Source organism: Oncorhynchus nerka, linkage group LG2 (assembly GCF_034236695.1).
Source record: "Oncorhynchus nerka isolate Pitt River linkage group LG2, Oner_Uvic_2.0, whole genome shotgun sequence".
Taxonomy (NCBI): domain Eukaryota; kingdom Metazoa; phylum Chordata; class Actinopteri; order Salmoniformes; family Salmonidae; genus Oncorhynchus; species Oncorhynchus nerka.
The window spans coordinates 80,828,469-80,855,049 of NC_088397.1; the positions used below are offsets into that span (position 1 = coordinate 80,828,469).

General features: G+C 44.0%; 1 protein-coding gene across 3 annotated transcripts in view; it reads right to left on the bottom strand.

The window, feature by feature from the left end:
- LOC115143412 (syntaxin-18-like) overlaps window positions 1-26,162 on the bottom strand; it is a 37,481-nt gene extending 11,319 nt beyond the window's left edge. Inside the window, exons 1-2 of one of the 3 annotated variants that reach the window (XM_029683820.2) lie at window positions 25,646-26,162; window positions 2,295-2,362 (exon numbers count right to left, since the gene is read on the bottom strand). In XM_029683820.2, the coding sequence (XP_029539680.1) occupies window positions 2,295-2,362; window positions 25,646-25,798 (221 nt within the window). In that variant the 5' untranslated portion in view covers window positions 25,799-26,162. Of the gene's footprint in view, window positions 1-2,294; window positions 2,363-23,910; window positions 23,923-25,645 lie in introns of those variants that run through there. The other 2 variants (XM_065003417.1, XM_065003416.1) reach the window with 2 other exon arrangements.
- Window positions 26,163-26,581: the final 419 nt, after the last annotated feature.

The window sequence follows — 26,581 nt, forward strand, 5'->3', positions numbered from 1 at the left end:
CAGACATAAGAAAGTGGATGGCTGCAAACTTTCTACTTTTAAACTCGGACAAAACAGAGATGCTTGTTCTAGGTCCCAAGAAACAAAGAGATCTTCTGTTGAATCTGACAATTAATCTTAATGGTTGTGCAGTCGTCTCAAATAAAACTGTGAAGGACCTCGGCGTTACTCTGGACCCTGATCTCTCTTTTGAAGAACATATCAAGACCATTTCAAGGACAGCTTTTTCCCATCTACGTAACATTGCAAAAATCAGAAACTTTCTGTCCAAAAATGATGCAGAAAAATTAATCCATGCTTTTGTCACTTCTAGGTTAGACTACTGCAATGCTCTACTTTCCGGCTACCCGGATAAAGCACTAAATAAACTTCAGTTGGTGCTAAATACGGCTGCTAGAATCCTGACTAGAACCAAAAACTTTTATCATATTACTCCAGTGCTAGCCTCTCTACACTGGCTTCCTGTCAAAGCGAGGGCTGATTTCAAGGTTTTACTGCTAACCTACAAAGCATTACATGGGCTTGCTCCTACCTATCTCTCTGATTTGGTCCTGCCATACATACCTACACGTACGCTACGGTCACAAGACGCAGGCCTCCTAATTGTCCCTAGAATTTCTAAGCAAACAGCTGGAGGCAGGGCTTTCTCCTATAGAGCTCCATTTTTATGGAACGGTCTGCTTACCCATGTCAGAGACGCAAACTCGGTCTCAACCTTTAAGTCTTTACTGAAGACTCATCTCTTCAGTGGGTTATATGATTGAGTGTAGTCTGGCCCAGGAGTGGGAAGGTGAACGGAAAGGCTCTGGAGCAACGAACCGCCCTTGCTGTCTCTGCCTGGCCGGTTCCCCTCTTTCCACTGGGATTCTCTGCCTCTAACCCTATTACAGGGGCTGAGTCACTGGCTTACTGGGGCTCTCTCATGCCGTCCCTGGAAGGGGTGCGTCACCTGAGTGGGTTGATTCACTGACGTGGTCATCCTGTATGGGTTGGCGCCCCCCCTTGGGTTGTGCCATGGCGGAGATCTTTGTGGGCTATACTCAGCCTTGTCTCAGGATGGTAAGTTGGTGGTTGAAGATATCCCTCTAGTGGTGTGGGGGCTGTGCTTTGGCAAAGTGGGTGGGGTTATATCCTTCCTGTTTGGCCCTGTCCGGGGGTGTCCTCGGATGGGGCCACAGTGTCTCCTGACCCCTCCTGTCTCAGCCTCCAGTATTTATGCTGCAGTAGTTTGTGTCGGGGGGCTAGGGTCAGTTTGTTATATCTGGAGTACTTCTCCTGTCCTATTCGGTGTCCTGTGTGAATCTAAGTGTGCGTTCTCTAATTCTCTCCTTCTCTCTTTCTTTCTCTCTCTCGGAGGACCTGAGCCCTAGGACCATGCCCCAGGACTACTTGACATGATGACTCCTTGCTGTCCCCAGTCCACCTGGCCGTGCTGCTGCTCCAGTTTCAACTGTTCTGCCTTATTTCGACCATACTGGTCATTTATGAACATTTTAACATCTTGGCCATGTTCTGTTATAATCTCCACCCGGCACAGCCAGAAGAGGACTGGCCACCCCACATAGCCTGGTTCCTCTCTAGGTTTCTTCCTAGGTTTTGGCCTTTCTAGGGAGTTTTTCCTAGCCACCGTGCTTCTACACCTGCATTGCTTGCTGTTTGGGGTTTTAGGCTGGGTTTCTGTACAGCACATTGAGATATCAGCTGATGTACGAAGGGCTATATAAATACATTTTATTTGATTTTGATTTGAGTTGCAAACCTTAGTCTGGCTTTTTTTATGGCGGTTTTGGAGCAGTGGCTTCTTCCTTGCTGATAGGACTCGTTTTACTGTGGATATAGATAATTTTGTACTTGTTTCCTCCAGCAGCTTCACAAGGTCCTTTGCTGTTGTTCTGGGATTTATGTGCACTTTTCGCAAAAAACATTACATCCACAGGTACACCTCTAATTGGCTCAAATGATGTCAATTAGCCTTAGGAAAAATTACGTGTGTCATGCACAAAGTAGATGTCCTAATGACTTGCCAAAACTATAGTTGACAAGAAATTTGTGGAGTGGTTGAAAAACGACTTTTAATGACTCCAACCTAAGTATGTAAACTTCCCGAAACATCAATTACTTTGTCAACGGTTAAATATATCACAATCCACACGAAGGCCGAGCTGAAACCTTGGTGGGGGCATTTTTGGGGTCAAACGTGAAAATGGATTAGCCACATGAAAGTCATACAGTTGAAATGGACAGAAAACAGACAGTAAACAGGACATGGTTCGGTAACCTGATAGGAGGCTTACCTTCCAGCATTGACATAGTCCTTCCTGTGCTGCAGTAGAAAGTCTTTCAGCTTGGTGATGTTAGAGATCTGTCAATATGAATAGAAAATAAATAACATGAACATTTATCAATTTCTTCATGTCTCCTTCTCCATTTGTTGACTACATCACAGTTCCTCTTCATGATTTTGGCCATCATTGTGGACTTTCATTGGTAAGATGTACCTGGAACCCCTTTGTTTTTTATTTTTACCAAACCAGTGTAAACATCTAAAGGGCTTATGAGATAACGATGCGGTATCTTGAGAAGTAGGCCTCTCTCTCAACGATGTCTCGCACACCATGTCTCGCACAACCAAATGCTGGTAAGAAGTCAGAGGTTGGTGGATTTCATTCCTTCACTGGTGGACCAAAGAGTTAATTTCAGGCCTTGCTCACACGTCTCAAGTTAGGCCAAAAAAACAACACAACTTTGCTTTCATTGACTGACAGGCAAACCTTGTCCATGTGTCTCTCTATCCATTCGGAATGTTTACCAATTACTATTAGTTAACGGCAGGACATAGCAAATTCAAACGGGCAATTTCCTTGTTAAATAGTACCAGTAAATAAAATGATACGCTTCTATATAGCTGCCCTGACAGAAAACATTCAAATATGCCTAATCTGTCAACTATTTATCACAGATAAAATGTCAGAGTAAAGATGTGCGCAGGAAAACCAGAGGAAACTCGGTGGAATCCAATATTTAATCCTGTAATACAGGCAACATCGAAAAAGACCTAATTGTTCCCCATCCACAGAGTGGAGCGCGGGAAGGACAGAAGTGTGTGTGAGTCCACACACAGCAGGCTCTGTTTGAGAAAAGAAAGAAAAAACGGAAAATAATCCAGACAAGCGAAGTATTGAAAATGACACAATGACTTTGACTGTGACAGAAGCCCATGGTGAGCTGGATTGTTTTGGTAAAGCCAAAGCCCACTGTCTTCGATCCAATCTTTTTCTTTTAGTGACCAAATCGCTGTGTTAACAGGGTTTTCTGAGAATATTTTTTTACTTTTCATACAGAGCTACAATTTGCTTGAAACCCATCTCCTCTCCCAGAAAACAAATAGGCCTAGACGTCTTGTATTTGTATTTATTATGGCTCCCCATTAGTTCCTGCCAAGGCAGCAGCTGCTCTTCCTGGGGTCTGGCAAAATTAAGGCAGTTATACCATTTTAAAAACATTATAATACATGAATTAATGAATTCAGAACACACTAAGTGTGTGCCCTCAGGCCCATACTCCACTACCACATATCTACAACGCAAAATCCATGTGTACAGTCGTGGCCAAAAGTTTTGAGAATGACACAAATATTACATTTCCACAAAGTTTGCTGCTTCAGTGTCTTTATATATTTTTGTCAGATGTTACGGAATATTGAAGTATAATTACAAGCATTTCATAAATGTCAAAGGCTTTTATTGACAATTACATGAAGTTGATGCAGAGTCAATATTTGCAGTGTTGACCTTTCTTTTTCAAGACCTCTGCAATCCACCCTGGCATGCTGTCAATTAACTTCTGGGCCACACTGATGGCAGCCCATTCTTGCATAATCAATGCTTGGAGTTTGTCCTATTTGTGGGGTTATGTTTGTCCACCCGCCTCTTGTGGATTGACCACAAGTTCTCAATGGGATTAAGGTCTGGGGAGTTTCCTGGCCATGGACCCAAAATATCGATGTTTTGTTCCACGAGCCACTTAGTTATCACTTCTGCCTTATGGCAAGGTGCTCCACCATGCTGGGAGAGGCGTTGTTCGTCACCAAACTGTTCCTGGATGGTTGTGAGAAGTTGCTCTCGGAGGATGTGTGGGTACCATTCTTTATTAATGGGTGTGTTCCTACGTAAAATTGTGAGTGAGCCCACTCCCTTGGCTGAGAAGCAACCCCACACGTGAATGGTCTCAGGATGCTGTAATGTTGGCATGACACAGGACTGATGGTAGCGCTCACATTGTCTTCTCCGGACAAGCTTTTTTCCGGATGCCCCAAACAATCGGATTGGGGATTCACCAGAGAAAATGACTTTATCCCAGTCCTCAGCAGTCCAATCCCTGTACCTTTTGCAGAATATCAGTCTGTCCCTGATGTTTTTCCTGGAGAGAAGTGGCTTCTTTGCTGCCCTTCTTGACACCAGGCCATCCTCCAAAAGTCTTCGCCTCACTGTGCATGCAGATGCACTCACACCTGCCTGCTGCCATTCCTGAGCAAGCTCTGTACTGGTGGTGCCCCGATCCCGCAGCTGAATCAACTTTAGGAGACGGTCCTGGCGCTTGCTGGTCTTTCTTGGAAGCCCTGAAGCCTTTTTCACAACAATTGAACCGGTCTCCTTGAAGTTCTTGATGATCCGATAAATGGTTGATTTAGGTGCAATCTTACTGGCAGCAATATCCTTGCCTGTGAAGCCCTTTTTGTGCAAAGCAATGATGACGGCACATGTTTCCTTGCAGGTAACCATGGTTGACAGAGGAAGAACAATGATTCCAAGCACCACCCTCCTTTTGAAGCTTCCAGTCTGTTATTCGAACTCAATCAGCATGTCAGAGTGATCTCCAGCCTTGTCCACGTCAACACTCACACCTGTGCTAACGAGAGAATCACTGACATGAGGTCAGCTGGTCCTTTTGTGGCAGGGTTGAAATGCGGTGGACATGTTTTTGGGGGATTCAGTTCATTTGCATGGCAAAGAGGGACTTTGCAATTAATTGCAATTCATCTGATCACTCTTCATAACATTCCGGAGTATATGCAAATTGCCATCATATAAACTGAGACAGCAGACTTAGTGAAAATTAATATTTGTGTCATTCTCAACTTTTGGCCATGACTGTACATACATTACATTTACATTTAAGTCATTTAGCAGACGCTCTTATCCAGAGCGACTTACAAATTGGTGCTTTCACCTTATGACATCCAGTGGAACAGCCACTTTACAATAGTGCATCTAGGTCTTTTAAGGGGGGAGAAGGATTACTTTATCCTATCCTAGGTATTCCTTAAAGAGGTGGGGTTTCAGGTGTCTCCGGAAGGTGGTGATTGACTCCGCTGTCCTGGCGTCGTGAGGGAGTTTGTTCCACCATTGGGGGGCCAGAGCAGCGAACAGTTTTGACTGGGCTGAGCGGGAACTGTACTTCCTCAGTGGTAGGGAGGCGAGCAGGCCAGAGGTGGATGAACGCAGTGCCCTTGTTTGGGTGTAGGGCCTGATCAGAGCCTGGAGGTACTGAGGTGCCGTTCCCCTCACAGCTCCGTAGGCAAGCACCATGGTCTTGTAGCGGATGCGAGCTTCAACTGGAAGCCAGTGGAGAGAGCGGAGGAGCGGGGTGATGTGAGAGAACTTGGGAAGGTTGAACACCAGACGGGCTGCGGCGTTCTGGATGAGTTGTAGGGGTTTAATGGCACAGGCAGGGAGCCCAGCCAACAGCGAGTTGCAGTAATCCAGACGGGAGATGACAAATGCCTGGATTAGGACCTGCGCCGCTTCCTGTGTGAGGCAGGGTCGTACTCTGCGGATGTTGTAGAGCATGAACCTACAGGAACGGACCACCGCCTTGATGTTATTTGAGAACGACAGGGTGTTGTCCAGGATCACGCCAAGGTTCTTAGCGCTCTGGGACGAGGACACAATGGAGTTGTCAACCGTGATGGCGAGATCATGGAACGGGCAGTCCTTCCCCGGGAGGAAGAGCATATGTGCATATGTTATCATGTGTGTGTATTCATGTGCCTGTGTTACTTCACAGTCCTCACTGTTCCATAAGGTGTATTTTTACCTGATTTTTAAATCTGATGTGGAATAGAGTTCCATGTAGTCATGGCTCTTTGTAGTACTCTGCACTTCACATAGTCTGTTCTGGACTTGGGGACTGTGAAGAGAGCTCTGGTGGCATGTAACAAATAATGATGAAGTCAATCGCTCTTCCACTTTGAGCCATAAGAGGTTGACATTCATGTCATTAATGTTAGCTCTCCATGTACTTTTAATGACCAGCCGTGCTGCCCTGTCCTAAGCCAACTGCAATTTCCAAAGTCCCTCTTTGTGGCCCCTGACCACACTACTGAACAGTAGTACAGGTGCGACAAAACCAAGGCCTGTAGAACCTGCCTCGTTGATAGTGTTAAGGCAGAGCAGCGCTTTATTATGGACAGACGTCTCCCCATCTTAGGTACTGTTGTAGCAATATGTTTTGACCATGGCAATTTACAATCCAGGGTTACTCCAAGCAGTTTAGACAGTTTAGTCTTAAGGTGTGCCATTGCTTCAGGGCAATTAGAATCAAGCAGGTTTAAGGGATCAAATGTTATTTAGAGCACCTGTGCTTGTAAAAGGGTTGAGTGAAGCGAAACATTCCCATGGTTGAAAGGCGTGTGTTGTCACTGTGTCTGGGCATCTCCAACCGTCAAAGGCCTGAGTGTTTGTTGTTTTTCCAATTCTCCCAGGCACTTTCACTATTTTTCTCACAGCTATAATCCCATAACATGCTAATTATTGTAAATAAAATACAATTCTAGTGAAGGTTTATTGGTCGCGTACATAGATTTGCAAATCCCGCAAGTGCAGCAAAATGCTTGTGTTTCCAGCTCCAACAGCGCAATAATAATACCCAGCATTTTTTTTTAAACAATACACACATAGTAGACCTACAATCCAGGGTCACTAGACCACTGGTCTGCTATTTGAAATCTACTTCAAATCAAAATGACAAACATCATATTCTTAAATTCCATACAAGCCAACGTGTCTCTGCTTTGCAACACCTCACCAGCATGTGGCAGTAGGTCCCTAGTGTAAGAGCCCCACTAGCTTTCAGGAGAGAACAGAGAGAAGATGCTGCTGGTTTGGAAGGGGGTGATACATCTCCTTTGTGTATACATTTAGGTTCAGAGGTGCAGTTTAAAAGTAAAAAAAAAAATACAGATAAGAATAAGAAATAAAAGTAACAAGTAATTAAAGAGCAGCAGTAAAATAACAATAGTGAGACTATATACTGCGGGGTACCGGTACAGAGTCAATGTGCGGGGGCTCCAGTTAGTTGAGGTAAAATGTACAGTTGAAGTTGTAAGTTTACATACACTTAGGTTGGAGTCATTAAAACTCGTTTTTCAACCACTTAACAAATTTCTTGTCAACAAACTATAGTTTTGGCAAGTTAGTTAGGACATCTACTTTGTGCATGACAAGTCATTTTTCCAACAATTGTTTACAGACAGATCATTTATTTTATAATTCACTGTATCATAATTCCAGTGGGTCAGAAGATTACATACACTAAGTTGACTGTGCCTTTAAACAGCTTGGAAAATTAAAGAAAATTATGTCATGGCTTTAGAAGCTTCTGATAGGCTAATTGTCATAATTTGGGTCAATTGGAGGTGTACCTGTGGATGTATTTCAAGGCCTACCTTCAAACTCAGTGCCTCTTTGCTTGACATCATGGGAAAATCAAAAGAAATCAGCCAAGACCTCAGGAAAAATATTGTAGAACTCCACAAGTCTGGTTCATCCTTGGGAGAAATTTCCGAACACCTGAAGGTACCACGTTCATCTGTACAAACAATAGTACGCAAGTATAAACACCATTGGACCACGCAGCAGTCATACCGCTCAGGAAGGAGACGCGTTCTGTCTCCTAGAGATGAACGTACTTTTGTGTGAAACGTGCAAATCATTCCCAGGACAACAGCAAAGGACCTTGTGAAGATGCTGGAGGACACAGGTATATCCACAGTAAAACGAGTTCTATATCGACATAACCTGAAAGGCTGCTCAGCAAGGACGAAGCCACTGCCTCAAAACCGCCATAAAAAAGCCAGACTACGGTTTGCAACTGCACATGGGGAAAAATATCATACTTTTTGGAAAAATGTCCTCTGGTCTGATGAAAAAAATATATATAACTGTTTGGCCATAATGACCATCGTTAGGTTTGGAGGAAAAAGGGAGAGGCTTGCAAGCCGAAGAACACCATCCCAACCGTGAAGCACAGGGGTGGCAGCATCATGTTGTCGTGTTGCTTTGCTGCAGGAGGGACTGGTGCACTTCACAAAATAGATGGCATCATGAGGATGGAAACCTATGTGATATATTGAAGCAACATCTCAAGACAGGAATTTAAAGCTTGGTCACAAATGGGTCTTCCGAATGGACAATGACCCCAAGCATACTTCCAAAGTTGTGGCAAAATGGCAACAAAGTCAAGGTACTGGAGTGGCCATCACAAAGCCCTGACCTCAATCCCATAGAAAATGTGTGGGCAGAACAGAAAAAGTGTGTGCGAGCAAGGAGGCCTACAAACCTGACTCAGTTACAACAGCTCTGTCAGGAGGAATGTGCCAAAATTCACCCAACTTATTGTGGAAAGCTATCCGAAATGTTTGACCCAAGTTAAACAATTTAAAAGGCAATGTTCCAAGTGCATGTAAACTTCTGACCCACTGGGAACGTGATGAAAGAAGTGAAAGCTGAAATAAATCTCTACTATTATTCTGACATTTCACATTCTTAAAATAAAGTGGTGATCCTAACTGATCTAAGACAGGGCATTTTTCCTAGGAATAATGCAAATACTTTGGGTAGCCATTTGAATAGATCCACAAAATCCCTGTGGGATGCAGAAACTGGCAGATAACTTTTCTGTGCAACAATGTCTATGGAAAACTTTCACATTATTTCCAGGCTTTGATAACCAAGACACCAGACGAGCTCGGCGGCAGAGAGACAAGCTAGCTGCAATCAGGTCAGTGTGGGACAAGTGGGTGGACCGCCTTCCCCTGTCTTACAACCCTGGGCCCAACGTTACGGTTGATGAACAGCTTATACCATTTAGGGGTCGCTGCCCCTTCAGGCAATACATGCTCACAAAATACGAAACCAAGATCTGGGGTGCCTGTGATGCAGCTTCATCTTATGCATGGAATTTGCAAGTGTATAGGGGGAAACCAGATGGAGGAGCCCCTGAGAAGAACGAAGGAATGTGGGTTGCCCTGGATGTGATACAGGGACTCCGTGGCTACATCATCACATACGATAACTTTTATACATTGCATAAGCAGGGACATAAGCTGGGACAGGAGCTCCTCAAGAGGAAGCTGACGATGGTAGGAACAGTACAAAAAAACAAGCCAGAGCTCCCACCTCAGCTGTTGAATACACAGAACAGGACTATCAATTCCTCTAAGTTTGTGTTCACGGCCTTGTCCAACGTGCCAAAAAAAGGCAAAAATGGGGTACTCATGAGTATGCTGCATAGGGATGTGAAAATCTGTGGCCGGGAACATCAAAAAATAATGGATTGCAATGCCACAAAAGGAGGGGTAGATATTTAGACAAGCTGGTGACTGGCTACAGCTGCAAAAGAAGAATGCTTAGCTGGCCACTTGTGATATTCTTCAACTTTTTGGACAGCTCGGGATACAACGTTTGACATCTGGATGGTGTTGAACCCAGATTGGAACAGAGGGAAGCTCCAGAGGAGACCGCTCTTTGTCGAGGAGCTGGGCAAGGCATTGGTAAGACCTCAAATCCAGAGGAGGCAACATATCCCAAGAACCCCAGCTTCTGCAGCCATCGTGAAGAGAATTCAGGAGGAGGATGCTGGTGCCTCATTCGCCAGACCCACAGTACCAACAATACCGATGTCAAAGCTGACGTGCATACCTATATAACGTAGGTACATGACGTAATGGCGCCATGTAAAATTTTGCGCAACACAGCATTCCTAACCTAGCCCACAATGTCTGTTGTATGGATCGAGCAGTCAACATGTCGAGTAGTCATTTGAAAGAGTAAGAACATTTCAGCGAGACAACTCAAAAGGCGAAATCCATTAAAGCTAAGATAATGGAATTCATTGCCCTTGACAATCAACCGTTCTCTGTCATGTTTGATGTTGGCTTTCGCCGACTATTTTTCAGACGTTGCCCTACTGGAGTTACACAATAATAGCGTCAATGCTATTAGCTTCACGACATACTATGGACCTCTGTTTGGGTCTTTGCGTGTCAAAAAAGATACACATCAAATAACACTATTTGACCCGTTAAATATTTAAATTTGACACGTCAAATAACACAGTTCTATTATAGAATATTGTGTGTTCTGAATTTGCATGTGCAAGCCAAGCACGACCACTATCAGTAGCACTGTCGCCCGCAATGTCTGGGGTAGCTAGCTTTAGCTTGGTACCTAGCTAGCACCAATACAACCAGCCGGAAAACAATGACCAGTAGAAACTGCAGTCATTTTCATTATTCTTAGCAATGATTTAGGAATCTTGTGAGTAAGTATTAGCTAGGTAGCCACTTGTTGTTCGCCTATTGAAATTGAACTTCAGTTCATGAAAATAAATAGCTAGCCAGCAACTTAACCTTGTTGCCCAAAGCTAACGTTATAAGCAGCCAGCTAGCTTTATCTGGCTAGTGAGGCTCGACCGGACCATGTTATGTGTTGTGAAGCTAGCCACAATAAGGATTAGGCACAATAGTGGAATTTGTGGGTTACCTTCAAAAGTACCTCTTTAAAAGTGCTTAAAAAGAGTCTAGTACAGTTTTTTGGCATGTAAAATAACACATATCGGTATCGGCCAAAAATCAATAATCGGTGGATCACTAGTTTTCATCATTCTAGATTGCAACCGGTAGCAACAAGAAGAAGCGCTGCCATGTGGGTGGAACCAAGAAGGACAGGAAGACACAGTACACATGCATCAAGTGCAAGAAATACATTTGCAACACACACACAGTAAAAACTCTGTCCCTCATGTGGTGTGTAGACCAGCCCCCATTTGTTTTCAATTGGGCTCATTTATTATTTCCATAAAATACTGTATGTAAAATGTGTCCTTCCAATTTGTTCAGTTCAAAGCAAAAAACATCTATAGCGATGAAAAACGTGTTTCATTTATATTTGTTCAAGATACATGATTTATACCACCCACGTCTTAGATTGTTTACAAAAATAATTTAATTTAAAAAAAAATGAATAGCGCTTTTATTGATAAATGTGATCTACCAGAGGTAAATGGCAAATATTAACCATGTATGCGGTCTATATTGCTTATAATTTATATAAGGGTCAAAGACGAGACGTGTAAATTTGGTGTCCAAAGACCATTCATTTAACATAGAAAAATAAATATAATATTAAATCACTCAACTCTTACCCCCCTTTTGACCCAGAAATATCTGTGATGCAAACTATTAAATTAAGGGAGTTATTAAGCTCTAAAAGTGTCAAAATGTCCTTCAGTGTAACTGTCCGGGTAAAAATTCTAATAACAAAAAATTGTTTTTAAAATGTAGAAATTCATCCTAAAAATATAAATGAACACCCATGGCATAATTGTGTTAGTGTTTGGAACAATATATAGAATAATGGCCAACATACTGTATCGAAAAAATATTTTAACTTGAATAACTTTTGTCCGGACATTTTCACTTCATCAATGTCATTCAGTATAACAAAGGTACAAATAAATTCTAAAGCATATCTCATGATAATCAGCCTTCAGCTGATTGTGCCTTCAGCACAAAAAAAGTTTAATGTTATACCACAATGTCACCCGTTATGCTGAATGACAGTAGATTTGTTATCCCATGTTCTCACTAGTTTACAACATTTAATCATGCAATTCAAATGTACTTGTTGTATGAATACTGAATATCATCATTTTAAAACTATTTTATGGCATTTTAAGGTGTTACAAGGCACATTATCTTTATACTGTAGATGTCGTTGTCTAATAAGAAGTGGCTGCACGGCACAGACAAAAAATCAACGCAGATCCAGTTGCTAGGGAGGAAAGACTAGCCAGAAATAAAGCAAGGTATTGTTTTCATGGTTTTATGCTACTGTCGGCAACAGAATAGGATATAATACGATATAAAGCTGGGTGGATAACACTTAACATTAAGTTGCACTATTACACTGTAGTTAATGTTTTATTGCACTGCAGTTAAGGTATAATTGATAGATTATATTATTTCATATAATATCAAACACACAAATATTGGATTAAAATGGATTATGAATTATATTAGTTAATAGCTGCTTCACATTTGGGGCACTTTATGAAAAATCGAGACTTTATAAATTTGAATTGAAGTAGTTTGATGGGCATTTTATGTAGGTATCTTGAAATTGCATTTGTGTACCTGCATTGAATAGAAATGTACCAGTTTGTTAATCTTGTAATTATGCATTGTTAAACTAACATGTAATAACCATGTAATAATGCAACTAAATGCAACGTAAAGCAGGCTCAAATTATAGTAAAGTGATCAATATTAACATTAGCAATGAAATAGAAACAAAACATGTTTGAGAGAGAAAGGGAGAGTTGATTTAAATTTTAAACGTTGATTAAGTGTTATCATTGTATTGCCTACTATTAACAGACTACTAAACATTTAATGGATGCGAATCCTATTCTGTGCCAGTGTCATAATTTGCCATCAGAGAAGGAAGAATGATGTCACTCCTGATCATCCACCAATCCATACAATGACACAATCTGATGCTGAAAAAAAAGAGGGGGAAAAAATGCAGATTAAATCAAAGGAGCTGTGAAAAAAAAATGACCACAAATAAATGTGGTGATGAATTTAACTCCAGTATCCACTGAAGGAAACTCTTTTGAGCAGCCCCCTGAACAACTTCTACAAGTACAACATGAACCTGCGCCTCCAGAGCTGGAGCAAGCATCTGAATCCTTGACTCCCAAGGAGCAATCCCTTGAGACTCAATCTCAAACACTGGAGCAACCACTTGCTTCCTCCATTCAAGAAAAATATTTTAAAAAAGGTATCAAAGCGTTGCAAGTGGCTGCAGAAGGAAAAAGGAGAACTAAAGAAGACAATTCTCCAACTGGAAATGCAACTAAAACAATCACACCAAAAAAGTGACAAATTCCGAAAGGGCATGCAAAAGGTCAAATAAACTCAAATGCAATCTAAGTGAAAAATCAGGCCACGGGGGGAAAAGAAAAATGTCTTTAGTGAGGAAAACACAGGTCATTGCATTTCTCAGTAGAGATGAAAATAGTCATCTTCTCTCAGGGAAGAAAGACACGGTCACGCAAAACAAGAAGGTTCAGAGGCGCATACTCATTAAATCTCTAAAATAACTTCATGCAGAGTACAATTCAGAGGTGGATGGGACACTCGCTGTCATACAGACAGTTTTTACGACTGCAGCCATTTTACATTACAGAGACAAAGGCACATGACCGCAACACCTGAGCGTGTCTCAATCACGAGAATGTGAAACTTCTAGTTGACAGGTTGAGCCAAAGCGGGTTGCTGAAAACCTCAAGCGTTTCCATGTTACTGTATTCCATTGTGATCTCAAGAACAAACAATGCATGTACCGTGTTTGTGCAAAGTGTTGCTATGATGAAGTAGAGCTGGCCCTACCTGAAGAGAATGCACCAATTTTCATGGCAACAGTGGCAAAGGGATAAATCAAACAATGGAGAAAGTTCAAAATGAGGGAAAAAAAATCCTGAAAATCACATTGTAGGATTTTTTATGAATTTATTTGCAAATTATGGTGGAAAATAAGTATTTGGTCACCTACAAACAAGCAACATTTCTGGCTCTCACAGACCTGTAAACTTCTTCTTTAAGAGGCTCCTCTGTCCTCCACTCATTACCTGTATTAATGGCACCTGTTTGAACTTGTTATCAGTATAAAAGACACCTGTCCACAACCTCAAAACAGTCACACTCCAAACTCCACTATGGCCAAGACCAAAGAGCTGTCAAAGGGCACCAGAAACAAAATTGTAGACCTACACCAGGCTGGGAAGACTGAATCTGCAATAGGTAAGCAGCTTGGTTTGAAGAAATCAACTGGGGGAGCAATTATTAGGAAATGGAAGACATACAAGACCACTGATAATCTCCCTCGATCTGGGGCTCCACGCAAGATCTCACCACGTGGGGTCAATATGATCACAAGAACGGTGAGCAAAAATCCCAGAACCACACGCGGGGACCTCGTGAATGACCTGCAGAGAGCTGGGACCAAAGTAACAAAGCCTACCATCAGTAACATACTACACCGCCAGGGACTCAAATCCTGCAATGCCAGACGTGTCCCCCTGCTTAAGCCAGTACATGTCCAGGCCCGTCTGAAGTTTGCTAGAGAGCATTTGGATGATCCAGAAGAAGATTGGGAGAATGTCAAATGTCAGATGAAACCAAAATGTAACTTTTTGGTAAAAACTCAACTCGTCGTGTTTGGAGGACAAAGAATGCTTAGTTGCATCCAAAGAACACCATACCTACTGTGAAGCATGGGGGTGGAAACATCATGCTTTGGGGTTGTTTTTCTGCAAAGGGACCAGCACAACTGATCCGTGTAAAGGAAAGAATGAATGGGGCCATGTATCGTGAGATTTTGAGTGAAAACCTCATTCCATCAGCAAGGGCATTGAAGATGATAGGTGGCTGGGTCTTTCAGCATGACAATGATCCCAAACACACCGCCCGGGCAACGAAGGAGTGGCTTCGTAAGAAGCATTTCAAGGTCCTGGAGTGGCCTAGCCAATCTCCAGATCTCAACCCCATAGAAAATCTTTGGAGGGAGTTGTAAGTCCGTGTTGCCCAGCAACAGCCCAAAACATCACTGCTCTAGAAGAGATCTGCATGGAGGAATGGGCCAAAATACCAGCAACAGTGTGTGAAAACCTTGTGAAGACTTACAGAAAACGTTTGACCTCTGTCATTGCCAACAAAGGGTATATAACAAAGTATTGAAATAAACTTTTGTTATTGACCAAATACTTATTTTCCACCATAATTTGCAAATAAATTCATTAAAAATCCTACAATGTGATTTTCAGGATTTTTTTTCTCATTTTGTCTGTCATAGTTGAAGTGTACCTATGATGAAAATTACAGACCTCATCTTTTTAAGTGGGAGAACTTGCACAATTGGTGTCTGACTAAATACTTTTTTGCCCCACTGTATAACCTTGTGATTATGAAAAATGAGCATACATTTTTTTTAAACACTTAGTGTTATACTGAATGGATACATTCATATGAATCACAATAAAAATGAATTATTGGCTTTATTCTTGAATAGAAATAATAAGTGCATAGGTGACACTCCAATGAACACACAAAAAAGCCTTTTAGGGAATTGGAATGGCTGTTTATTTGTTTTGCTACTTTGAAGTCTTTGCGTAAATGGTTATGGCTGTATCATTTTAAAAACCCAATAATGTTGTGGGTTCAACAGACCTGCAAACATTGGGTGAATAACAAAAAAAAGTGTTTAAATCTTGTTTGGGTTACTAAACTCAGCAAAAAAATATTCGTTAAATATAATTCGTAAAAATTATATTAAATTATCCAAATAACTTCACAGATCTTCATTGTAAAGGGTTAAAACACCATTTCCCATGCTTGTTCAATGAACCATAATTAATGAACATGCACCTGTTGAACGGTCGTTAAGACATAAACAGCTTACAGGCGGTAGGCAATTAAGGTCAGCTATGAAAAATTAGGACACTAAAGAGGCCTTTCTACTGACTCTGAAAAAAAAAAAAAAGACCGGGAACGCAAAATCCTCCATCAGTGCTCAGACTGTCCGCAATAGGCTGAGAGTCTGGACTGAGGTCTTGTAGACCTGTTGTAAGGCAGGTCCTCACCATTCATTGATCATTGATCATCATGACAGCTGATGCAGGTTCATTGATCATCATGACAGCTGATGCAGGTTCATTGATCATCATGACAGCTGATGCAGGTTCATTGATCATCATGACAGCCGATGCAGGTTCATGGCAATTATTGTGGGGTGACTTGTGAAAACTTGGTCTGTGTCAACTGGAAGAAATGGGGTGAAGAGATTTATTTACTGCTCAAATTAGGATTCTCATGTAATAGGGCCAATAAATATAGCCTAGGGTACGGTATTCTAATTTCAGAGCAGCTAAATTCCACCAGAGCGTCACATTTACGGCGCTGTAGAAGCACTTAAACTTTCTGACAGAATCCAAAGTTATTCTGTTCAAGAGCCCGAGGTTCTCCAATAGGAGAGACGTTCACAGCTCACTGCAAACACAAAACAGAGTTTTCCAAATGTAACTCAATGTTTTGAGAATTTAACAGATTATCAATTCCATTTCAAATTCGCCATATGAGATCACCCCCTGCCTCGCTCCAGTTTAGCAATAATGCATACTTCTAAGCACTGGCTGATCGCCGCACTTTTTGGAGATTCAAAGAATACACAGTAAAAAACTGTTCCGTTTTGGAACAGCACTGCTGAAGGCACAGTGGGTAGCCAAAGGCTATTTTTCTACACACAATTTAACCATTTTGGGGTGACCTCCTCCATTTAAACAGGAGAAGGCCAGCCTGCTGTGAAGACCAGTAGGAGAGCGGTGAAACTGAGATCACAGTGCCCCCAACAAGGTAAAAGATTCCCCCCCCCCCCCAACCACCGCACCCTGCACACACTAACCCTCTTACTAGTCCATAGAGCCTTTCGCTTCGCCTTCTTCAAAAATAACTTTCCACAAAGGGTTACGTTTTTAATGAAAAAAGCAATCTATACACATTACTTTATATTTGTTTACTTTTTTTTTGTTTTTTTGCTATCTGTTTAGTGAAGTGTCACTGAAAACTGAGAAGGCAGTACATGTGTTGGGAGGGCGGCCACATCTGTTCAGCATTAGGAACCGGCCATCAACATTGTTACTGGGGACCTAATTTAATATTTTCTCTTTTTTGATCTTCCACCTTTAATCACTGGCTCTTGGGAGGATCGGCTTTCCTCAAGAAATTGTTAGAAAGCAGAAAGAAAAATGTTATTGCAGCATGTTTATGGAATCAAACATGCGAAGAGAGGGCTCGCACACACAAAAAATGTAGCCCGTATCTGAAGTTGTACAGAGAGGACGATGAGCGGGTGGGGGCGGATGAAAACCACAACATAACTGTATGTAGTCAGGACATTCCAAAGTCACAATTGAAAATTTTCCAAACGTTAGTTCACCGAGATCATTTCAGATGATATCGGTAGCAGTAGGGCAGACAGCGGGAGGGTGTGGGCCCGGGGTGGGGAGAGTATGGACAGGCACCACAGGCTAAGTTTGAGTTCCCTCAAATCAGCATCCCTGCTTTTATTACACCACCATTTCCAATATCATTGCAACAGGGGTGAGCAAAGCATAACAAAGTATAGTTGTGTGGAGCTGTGTGACTGGGCTCGTTTCTCCTGCCGATGATGGGTGGGAACATCAGGAACGGATCAAGAGCTGAAGCCCCTGGGAAATCCAGAGGAGTTGTTCAAGGGGCCTTTGATGGGACTTGTATCCATGACACTCATGTCGGGGAACTGACCTCTCCATATCACAGTGGTCATGCTGCATGCGGCACACTTATTCTCTTTATTTCAACACCAATGATGTGTTTGCGATCTAGGCCTGAAAAAAAGCTGAAAGAAATCCAGGGGAAGGCACATGCACGTACCGATATGACGCATCGGAGATGGTAACTCCGTCATGTACCGTCAAAACTGTGTTTATATGTAGAAGCCAGACAACATAGTTTAAATTAAGCTTTTAAGGGCCACCCGGGTGGCGCCAGCTGTGCCACCAGAGACTCTGGGTTCGCGCCCAGGCTCTGTCGTAACCGGCCGCGACCGGGAGGTCCGTGGGGCAACACACAATTGGCATAGCGTCGTCCGGGTTAGGGAGGGTTTGGCCGGTAGGGATATCCTTGTCTCATCGCACACCAGCGACTCCTGTGGCGGGCCGGGCGCAGTGCACGCTAACCAAGGTTGCCAGGTACACTGTGTTTCCTCCGACACATTGGTGGACACATGACTTTCAACTTTCGTCTCTCCTGAGCCCGTATGGGAGTTGTAGCGATGAGACAAGATAGTAGCTACTAACAATTGGATACCACGAAATTGGGGAGAAGGGGGTAAAATTTAAAACAACAAAACAAAAATTAAGCTTTTAAAATTGATAGATCAACTTACAAGCAAGCTTCTAGTAAGTTGAGACAATATTCCCTCCCCCTAATAGAATTTAGACTATTGTCTCCAAGTAACTGTTCTTCTCTAGAAAGTAATGTTATAATTAGCCAATGCCAATGAGATACGGGGACACTGAAAATACAATATTAAAAAGAGGATTTATAAACTGGGTGGTTAGAGCCCTGAATGCTGATTGGCTGACAGTCGTGGTATATCAGACCATATACCACGGGTATGACAAAACATGTATTTTTTACTGCTCTAATTACGTTGATAACCAGTTTATAATAGCAGTAAGACACCTCGGGGGTTTGTGGTATATGGCCTATATATATACCGTATACCACATCCCCTCGTGCCTTATTGCTTAAATATAGCATGTAAGTCAATAACTGTTCTATGGATGGGTGTGTGTGGGCAAGTGGGTATGTGTCTGCATATGTTCGCCTCGAGGCAAGCAACACTGAAACAAGCATGAGAGCATCAGCTGTTCCAGATGGCTGTCCTCACGCGCTCTGTAGCCGATGTAAGAACTTTAAACAGGTCAACATTCACAAGGCCACAGGGCCAGACAGATTACCAGGACATGTACTCCGAGCATGTGCTGACCAACTGTCAAGTGTCTTCACTGACAACTTCAACTTGTCCCTGGCCGGGTCTGTAATACCTACATGTTTCAAGCAAACCACCATAGTCCCTGTGCCCAAGAACACAAAGGTAACCTGCCTAAATGACTACCGACCCCGTAGCACTCACGTCTGTAGCCATGGAGTGCTTTGAAAGGCTGGTCATGGCTCACATCAACACCATTATCCCAGAAACCCTAGACCCACTCCAATTTGCATACCGTCCCAACAAATCCACAGATGATGCAATCTCTATTGCACTCCACACTGCCCTTTCCCATCTGAAGAAAAGGAATACCTATGTGAGAATGCTATTCATTGACTACAGCTCAGCATTCAACACCATAGTGCCCCCCAAAGCTCATCACTAAGCTAAGGACCCTGGGAATAAACACCTCCCTCTGCAACTGTAAACTGGACTTCCTGAAGGGCCACCCCCAGGTGGTAAGGGTAGGTAACAACACATCCGCCACCCGGATCCTCAACACGGGTACCGCCCCAGGGCTGCGCGCTCAGTTCCCTTATGTACTCCCTGTTCACTCATGAATGCATGGGCAGGCACAACTCCAACACCATGATTAAGTTTGCCGATGACACAACAGTGGTAGGCCTGATCAAGGACAACGATGAGACAGCCTATAGGGACGAGGTCAGAGACCTGGCCGTGTGGTGCCAGGATAAGAAACTTTCCCTCAACACGATCAAGACAAAGGAGAGGACTGTGGACTACAGGAAAAGGAAGACCGAGTATGCCCCCATTCTATTCGATGGGGCTGTAGTGGAGCAGGTTGAGAGCTTCAGGTTCCTTGGTGTCCCCATCACCAACAAACAATCATGGTCCAAACACACCAAGACAGTTGTGAAGAGGGCATGACAAAGCCTATTCCCCCTCAGGAGACAAAAGTTTTGGCATGGGTCCTCATCCTACAGCTGCACCATCCTGACTGGTTTCATCAATGCTTTGTATTGCAACTCCTCGGCCTCCGATCGAAAGGCACTACAGTTGGTAGTGCGTACGGCCCAGTACATTTACATTTACATTTAAGTCATTTAGCAGACGCTCTTATCCAGAGCGACTTACAAATTGGTGCTTTCACCTTATGACATCCAGTGGAACAGCCACTTTACAATAGTGCATCTAGGTCTTTTAAGGGGGGTGAGAAGGATTACTTTATCCTATCCTAGGTATTCCTTAAAGAGGTGGGGTTTCAGGTGTCTCCGGAAGGTGGTGATTGACTCCGCTGTCCTGGCGTCGTGAGGGAGTTTGTTCCACCATTGGGGGCCAGAGCAGCGAACAGTTTTGACTGGGCTGAGCGGGAACTGTACTTCCTCAGTGGTAGGGAGGCGAGCAGGCCAGAGGTGGATGAACGCAGTGCCCTTGTTTGGGTGTAGGGCCTGATCAGAGCCTGGAGGTACTGAGGTGCCGTTCCCCTCACAGCTCCGTAGGCAAGCACCATGGTCTTGTAGCGGATGCGAGCTTCAACTGGAAGCCAGTGGAGAGAGCGGAGGAGCGGGGTGACGTGAGAGAACTTGGGAAGGTTGAACACCAGACGGGCTGCGGCGTTCTGGATGAGTTGTAGGGGTTTAATGGCACAGGCAGGGAGCCCAGCCAACAGCGAGTTGCAGTAATCCAGACGGGAGATGACAAGTGCCTGGATTAGGACCTGCGCCGCTTCCTGTGTGAGGCAGGGTCGTACTCTGCGGATGTTGTAGAGCATGAACCTACAGGAACGGGCCACCGCCTTGATGTTATTTGAGAATGACAGGGTGTTGTCCAGGATCACGCCAAGGTTCTTAGCGCTCTGGGTCGAGGACACAATGGAGTTGTCAACCGTGATGGCGAGATCATGGAACGGGCAGTCCTTCCCCGGGAGGAAGAGCAGCTCCGTCTTGCCGAGGTTCAGCTTGAGGTGATGATCCGTGATCCACACTGATATGTCTGCCAGACATGCAGAGATGCGATTCGCCACCTGGTCGTCAGAAGGGGGAAAGGAGAAGATTAATTGTGTGTCGTCTGCATAGCAATGATAGGAGAGACCATGTGAGGTTATGACAGAGCCAAGTGACTTGGTGTATAGCGAGAATAGGAGAGGGCCTAGAACAGAGCCCTGGGGGACACCAGTGGTGAGAGCACGTGGTGAGGAGACGGATTCTCGCCACGCCACCTGGTAGGAGCGACCTGTCAGGTAGGACGCAATCCAAGCGTGGGCCGCGCCGGAGATGCCCAACTCGGAGAGGGTGGAGAGGAGGATCTGATGGTTCACAGTATCGAAGGCAGCCGATAGGTCTAGAAGGATGAGAGCAGAGGAGAGAGAGTTAGCTTTAGCAGTGCGGAGCGCCTCCGTGATACAGAGAAGAGCAGTCTCAGTTGAATGACTAGTCTTGAAACCTGACTGATTTGGATCAAGAAGGTCATTCTGAGAGAGATAGCGGGAGAGCTGGCCAAGGACGGCACGTTCAAGAGTTTTGGAGAGAAAAGAAAGAAGGGATACTGGTCTGTAGTTGTTGACATCGGAGGGATCGAGTGTAGGTTTTTTCAGAAGGGGTGCAACTCTCGCTCTCTTGAAGACGGGAGGGACGTAGCCAGCAGTCAGGGATGAGTTGATGAGCGAGGTGAGGTACGGGAGAAGGTCACCGGAGATGGTCTGGAGAAGAGAGGAGGGGATAGGGTCAAGCGGGCAGGTTATTGGGCGGCCGGCCGTCACAAGACGCGAGATGTCATCTGGAGAGAGAGGGAGAAAGAGGTCAGAGCACAGGGTAGGGCAGTGTGAGCAGAACCAGCGGTGTCGTTTGACTTAGCAAACGAGGATCGGATGTCGTCGACCTTCTTTTCAAAATGGTTGACGAAGTCATCTGCAGAGAGGGGAGGAGGAGGGGGGGGAGGAGGATTCAAGAGGGAGGAGAAGGTGGCAAAGAGCTTCCTAGGGTTAGAGGCAGATGCTTGGAATTTAGCGTGGTAGAAAGTGGCTTTAGCAGCAGAGACAGAGGAGGAAAATGTAGAGAGGAGGGAGTGAAAGGATGCCAGGTCCGCAGGGGAGGCGAGTTTTCCTCCATTTCCGCTCGGCTGCCCGGAGCCCTGTTCTGTGAGCTCGCAATGAGTCGTCGAGCCACGGAGCGGGAGGGAGGACCGAGCCGGCCTGGAGGATAGGGGACATAGAGAGTCAAAGGATGCAGAAAGGGAGGAGAGGAGGGTTGAGGAGGCAGAATCAGGAGATAGGTTGGAGAAGGTTTGAGCAGAGGAAAGAGATGATAGGATGGAAGAGGAGAGAGTAGCGGGGGAGAGAGAGCGAAGGTTGGGACGGCGCGATACCATCCGAGTAGGGGCAGTGTGGGAAGTGTTGGATGAGAGCGAGAGGGAAAAGGATACAAGGTAGTGGTCGGAGACTTGGGGAGTTGCAATGAGGTTAGTGGAGGAACAGCATCTAGTAAAGATGAGGTCGAGCGTATTGCCTGCCTTGTGAGTAGGGGGGAAGGTGAGAGGGTGAGGTCAAAAGAGGAGAGGAGTGGAAAGAAGGAGGCAGAGAGGAATGAGTCAAAGGTAGACGTGGGGAGGTTAAAGTCGCCCAGAACTGTGAGAGGTGAGCCGTCCTCAGGAAAGGAGCTTATCAAGGCATCAAGCTCATTGATGAACTCTCCGAGGGAACCTGGAGGGCGATAAATGATAAGGATGTTAAGCTTGAAAGGGCTGGTAACTGTGACAGCATGGAATTCAAAGGAGGCGATAGACAGATGGGTAAGGGGAGAAAGAGAGAATGACCACTTGGGAGAGATGAGGATCCCGGTGCCACCACCCCGCTGACCAGAAGCTCTCGGGGTGTGCGAGAGCACGTGGGCGGACGAAGAGAGAGCAGTAGGAGTAGCGGTGTTGTCTGTGGTGATCCATGTTTCCGTCAGAGCCAAGAAGTCGAGGGACTGGAGGGAGGCATAGGCTGAGATGAACTCTGCCTTGTTGGCCGCAGATCGGCAGTTCCAGAGGCTACCGGAGACCTGGAACTCCACGTGGGTCGTGCGCGCTGGGACCACCAGATTAGGGTGGCCGCGGCCATGCGGTGTGGAGCGTTTGTATGGTCTGTGCAGAGAGGAGAGAACAGGGATAGACAGACACATATTTGACAGGCTAGAGAAGAGGCTACGCTAATGCAGAGGAGATTGGAATGACAAGTGGACTACACGTCTCGAATGTTCAGAAAGTTAAGCTTACGTAGCAAGAATCTAATTGACTAAAATGATTAAAATGATACAGTACTGCTGAGGTAGGCTAGCTGCGTTGTTGACACTACCCTAATAAAGTCGTTCCGTTGAGTGTGAAGTTTCTACAATGCTGCTTTTCGGGGGCAAGCTGGCTAGCTAGCAGTGTTGGTTACGTTACGTTGCGTTAGGAGAACGACAATAGCTGGCTAGCTAACCTAGAAAATCGCTCTAGACTACACAATTATCTTTGAAACAAAGACGGCTATGTAGCTAGCTACGATCAAACAAATCACACCGTTGGGACTGTAATGAAATGAAATGAAAATATGATACTACCTGTGGAGCGAAGCGGAATGCGACCGGAATGCGAAAGTTCTATTCAGTAGACGTTGGCTAGCTATTGGCTAGCTAGGAGTGTCTCCTACGTTAAGGACGACAAAATAGCTGGCTAGCTAACCTCGGTAAATTAAGATAATCACTCTAAGACTACACACTCTAACTACACAATTATCTTGGATACGAAGACAGCAAAGACAACTATGTAGCTAGCTAACACTACACTAATCAAGTCGTTCAGTTGAGTGTGATAGTTACTACAGTGCTACGGTAGACGGTGAACGTGTTGGGCAGATAGGAGACGACGAAATACGATAATTACGCAATTATCTTTGATACAACGACGACTATGTAGCTAGCTAAGAAGAAATTGCTAAGATTAGACAAATCAGACCGTTGTACTATAATGAAATGTAATGAAAAAGTTATACAACCTGCAGACCGAAGCGCGGATGCGACCGGCTCGCTCCAACCCGGACCTCCAGGACCTCTTATACCAGGCGGTGTCAGAGGTAGGTCCTAAAAATTGTCAGACTCCAGTCACCCAAGTCAGACTGTTCTCTCTGCTACCGCACAGCATTTTTAACAGAATGTGACTGGCAAAACAATTGTGTTGTATGTGGAGGATGAGGGCTGCAGTAGATATCTCAGATAGGGGGGAGTGAGGCCTAAGACGATTTTATAAATAATCAACAACCAGTGGGTCTTCCGAGGTGTATACAGAGATTTACAGAGGAGTATACAGAGCAGTGATGTGGTCTCTGATGGTCAAATGGTGAAGGACATCTAGCCGCTCGAGAGCACCCTTAGCTGCCGATCTATAAATGACATCTCCGTAATCAAGCATGGGTAGGATGGTCATCTGAATCAGGGTTAGTTTGGCAGCTTGGGTGAAAGAGGAGTGACTACGATAGAGGAAACCAAGTCTAGATTTAACCTTTTCCTGCAGCTTTGATATGTGCTGAGAGAAGGACAGCGGACCATCTAGCCATGCTCCTAAGTACTTGTATGAGGTGCCTACCTCAAGCTCTAAACCCTCAGATGTAGTAATCACACCGGTGGGGAGAGGGGCATTCTCCTTACCAAACCACATGACCTTTGTTTTGGAGGTCCACAAGTATGGAAGGATCTACCTCATCAATAGCTTTGACAAAGTGAAAAATAGCATCACAACATTGCTTAGAATCAAGGACAATGGTGACATCATTTTAGACCATTAAGGTTGCAGTGACACATCCATAACCTGAGCGGAAACCAGATTGCATACCTGAGAGAATACTACAGACATCAAGAAAGTCAGTCAGTTGATTATTGACAAGTTTTCCCAACACTTTTGATAATCAGGGCAAAATAGAAATTGGCCTATAACAGTTAGGATCAGCCTGACCTCCCCCTTTAAATAAAGGACACACAATGGCTGCCTTCCAAGCAATGGGAACCTCCCCAGAGAGTGGCAGAATAAGTGTCATGCTAATGTTTAGTTGTTGTGACAGCCAAGTATGTTAATAAAGACAAATGAGGCTTCTGAAAACGTTTGTTGAAACGAAAAAAATAATGTGTCAGTAGTTTACTCAGGATACCGCCAAAGTTAGGCTAATTACATGGGAGTAGCAGGAGTGCACTAATGCTGTACCCTACTCGGGGGCGTGGTCACGTTAAACCACAGCTCGTCTTGTTTATCTTTCTGGAAGACACCACTAACCTGTCAAATGCTGCCAGGTAGCTAATTAGTTACATGCAAAGTACTGAACGTTTGAGCAACGTTGTATTGGTTTGGTAACTTAGCAAGTTAGAGGTCAAATAATATAAGCAGCGAGCACATCATAGACCTAACTTTAGGCCTAAATTAGATAGCTAACCAACGTAGATGGCTAGGAAACGTTCATGACTAAGAGCACATCATAGACCTAACTTTAGGCCTAAATTAGATAGCCATCTACGTTGGTTAGCTAGGAAACGTTCATGACTAAGCTAGTTAAGAAACCTTTAGCTAACGTTACCTATAACGGCAACCGAACTCTATTGATTTACCTACATTTTATTTCCCCCGTCTATAGCTACAAATGTTATGGAAATAAATTACAACAACAAATATCTTAGCTAGCTAAATGAACTAGTTAGCAAGACTAACGTTAGCCAGTGCAGTATTGCCAGTGAATGGACACTCACCACTTCTTTCGCCTTGAGAGAAAATCCGTTATTCGGTCTGCTCTTCTTGAATATTTCATCTTTAGGCGAATCAAACACTACTCCCATAGCTTTATTTCGGGTTTTGACCGTTTTTACACTGGCTTTGAACAGTAAAGTTATATCAACAGCCATTCTGTTAGTAACACCGAGGAGGTCCACTGTCAACACAGAGAGGAGGTTCGATTAATTTCAAGCGGGCGCCCGTGTTGTTTTGATTTTCACTGGCTAAAAGTTGATCCCATTCGATAAGGAAACGGCCTGCCTCCCGTGCTTGAGCCGGGTGCCCTGCTCTGTCCGATAGCGAAATCGGCTCAAAACAAAATTATGTAATGAGCAGGATTCTGTGTTTTCACATGCAAAAGTGACTGCTTTTGAAAAAAACGTTTTATCTGCCTTCCCAATGAAAAATAGTTTGACAATTCAAACATGTGTTTTATGGAAAAGGGATGTTATATGTTTCTGGACGATGCACCATGCTGCCTTGTCAACAACATTACCGAACTGCTAAGATTACCTCACCGCTTTCACCCGATGATTGTAAGGCACATTGCCCGGTTGAACCCGCGTAATAGAACTCCCTCAGACATGTAAGCAATTTTGACGTCATATTTTTGCGACACATGGGCGTGTTTGAGACAAGTATGAGATCATGGTAGCAATATTCCAGTGAAATATTATTTAGGGATCAAAATAAGAAAATAATAGAATGAATGGACTTAGCTAGTTTTACTCCAGTAGGTTCAGATATTATAAATGCATTCAGTGGGAGGCAGAGATGTATCCTTTCAAGGAATAGTTAATGTATCAAGTTTTAATGTCACAATAATAAATACAGTGAAATGCTTTTCTTGCAAGCTCCAAACCAAACAATGCAGTAAACAATATCAATGTAGCACTAAAAAATAACATAAGGTG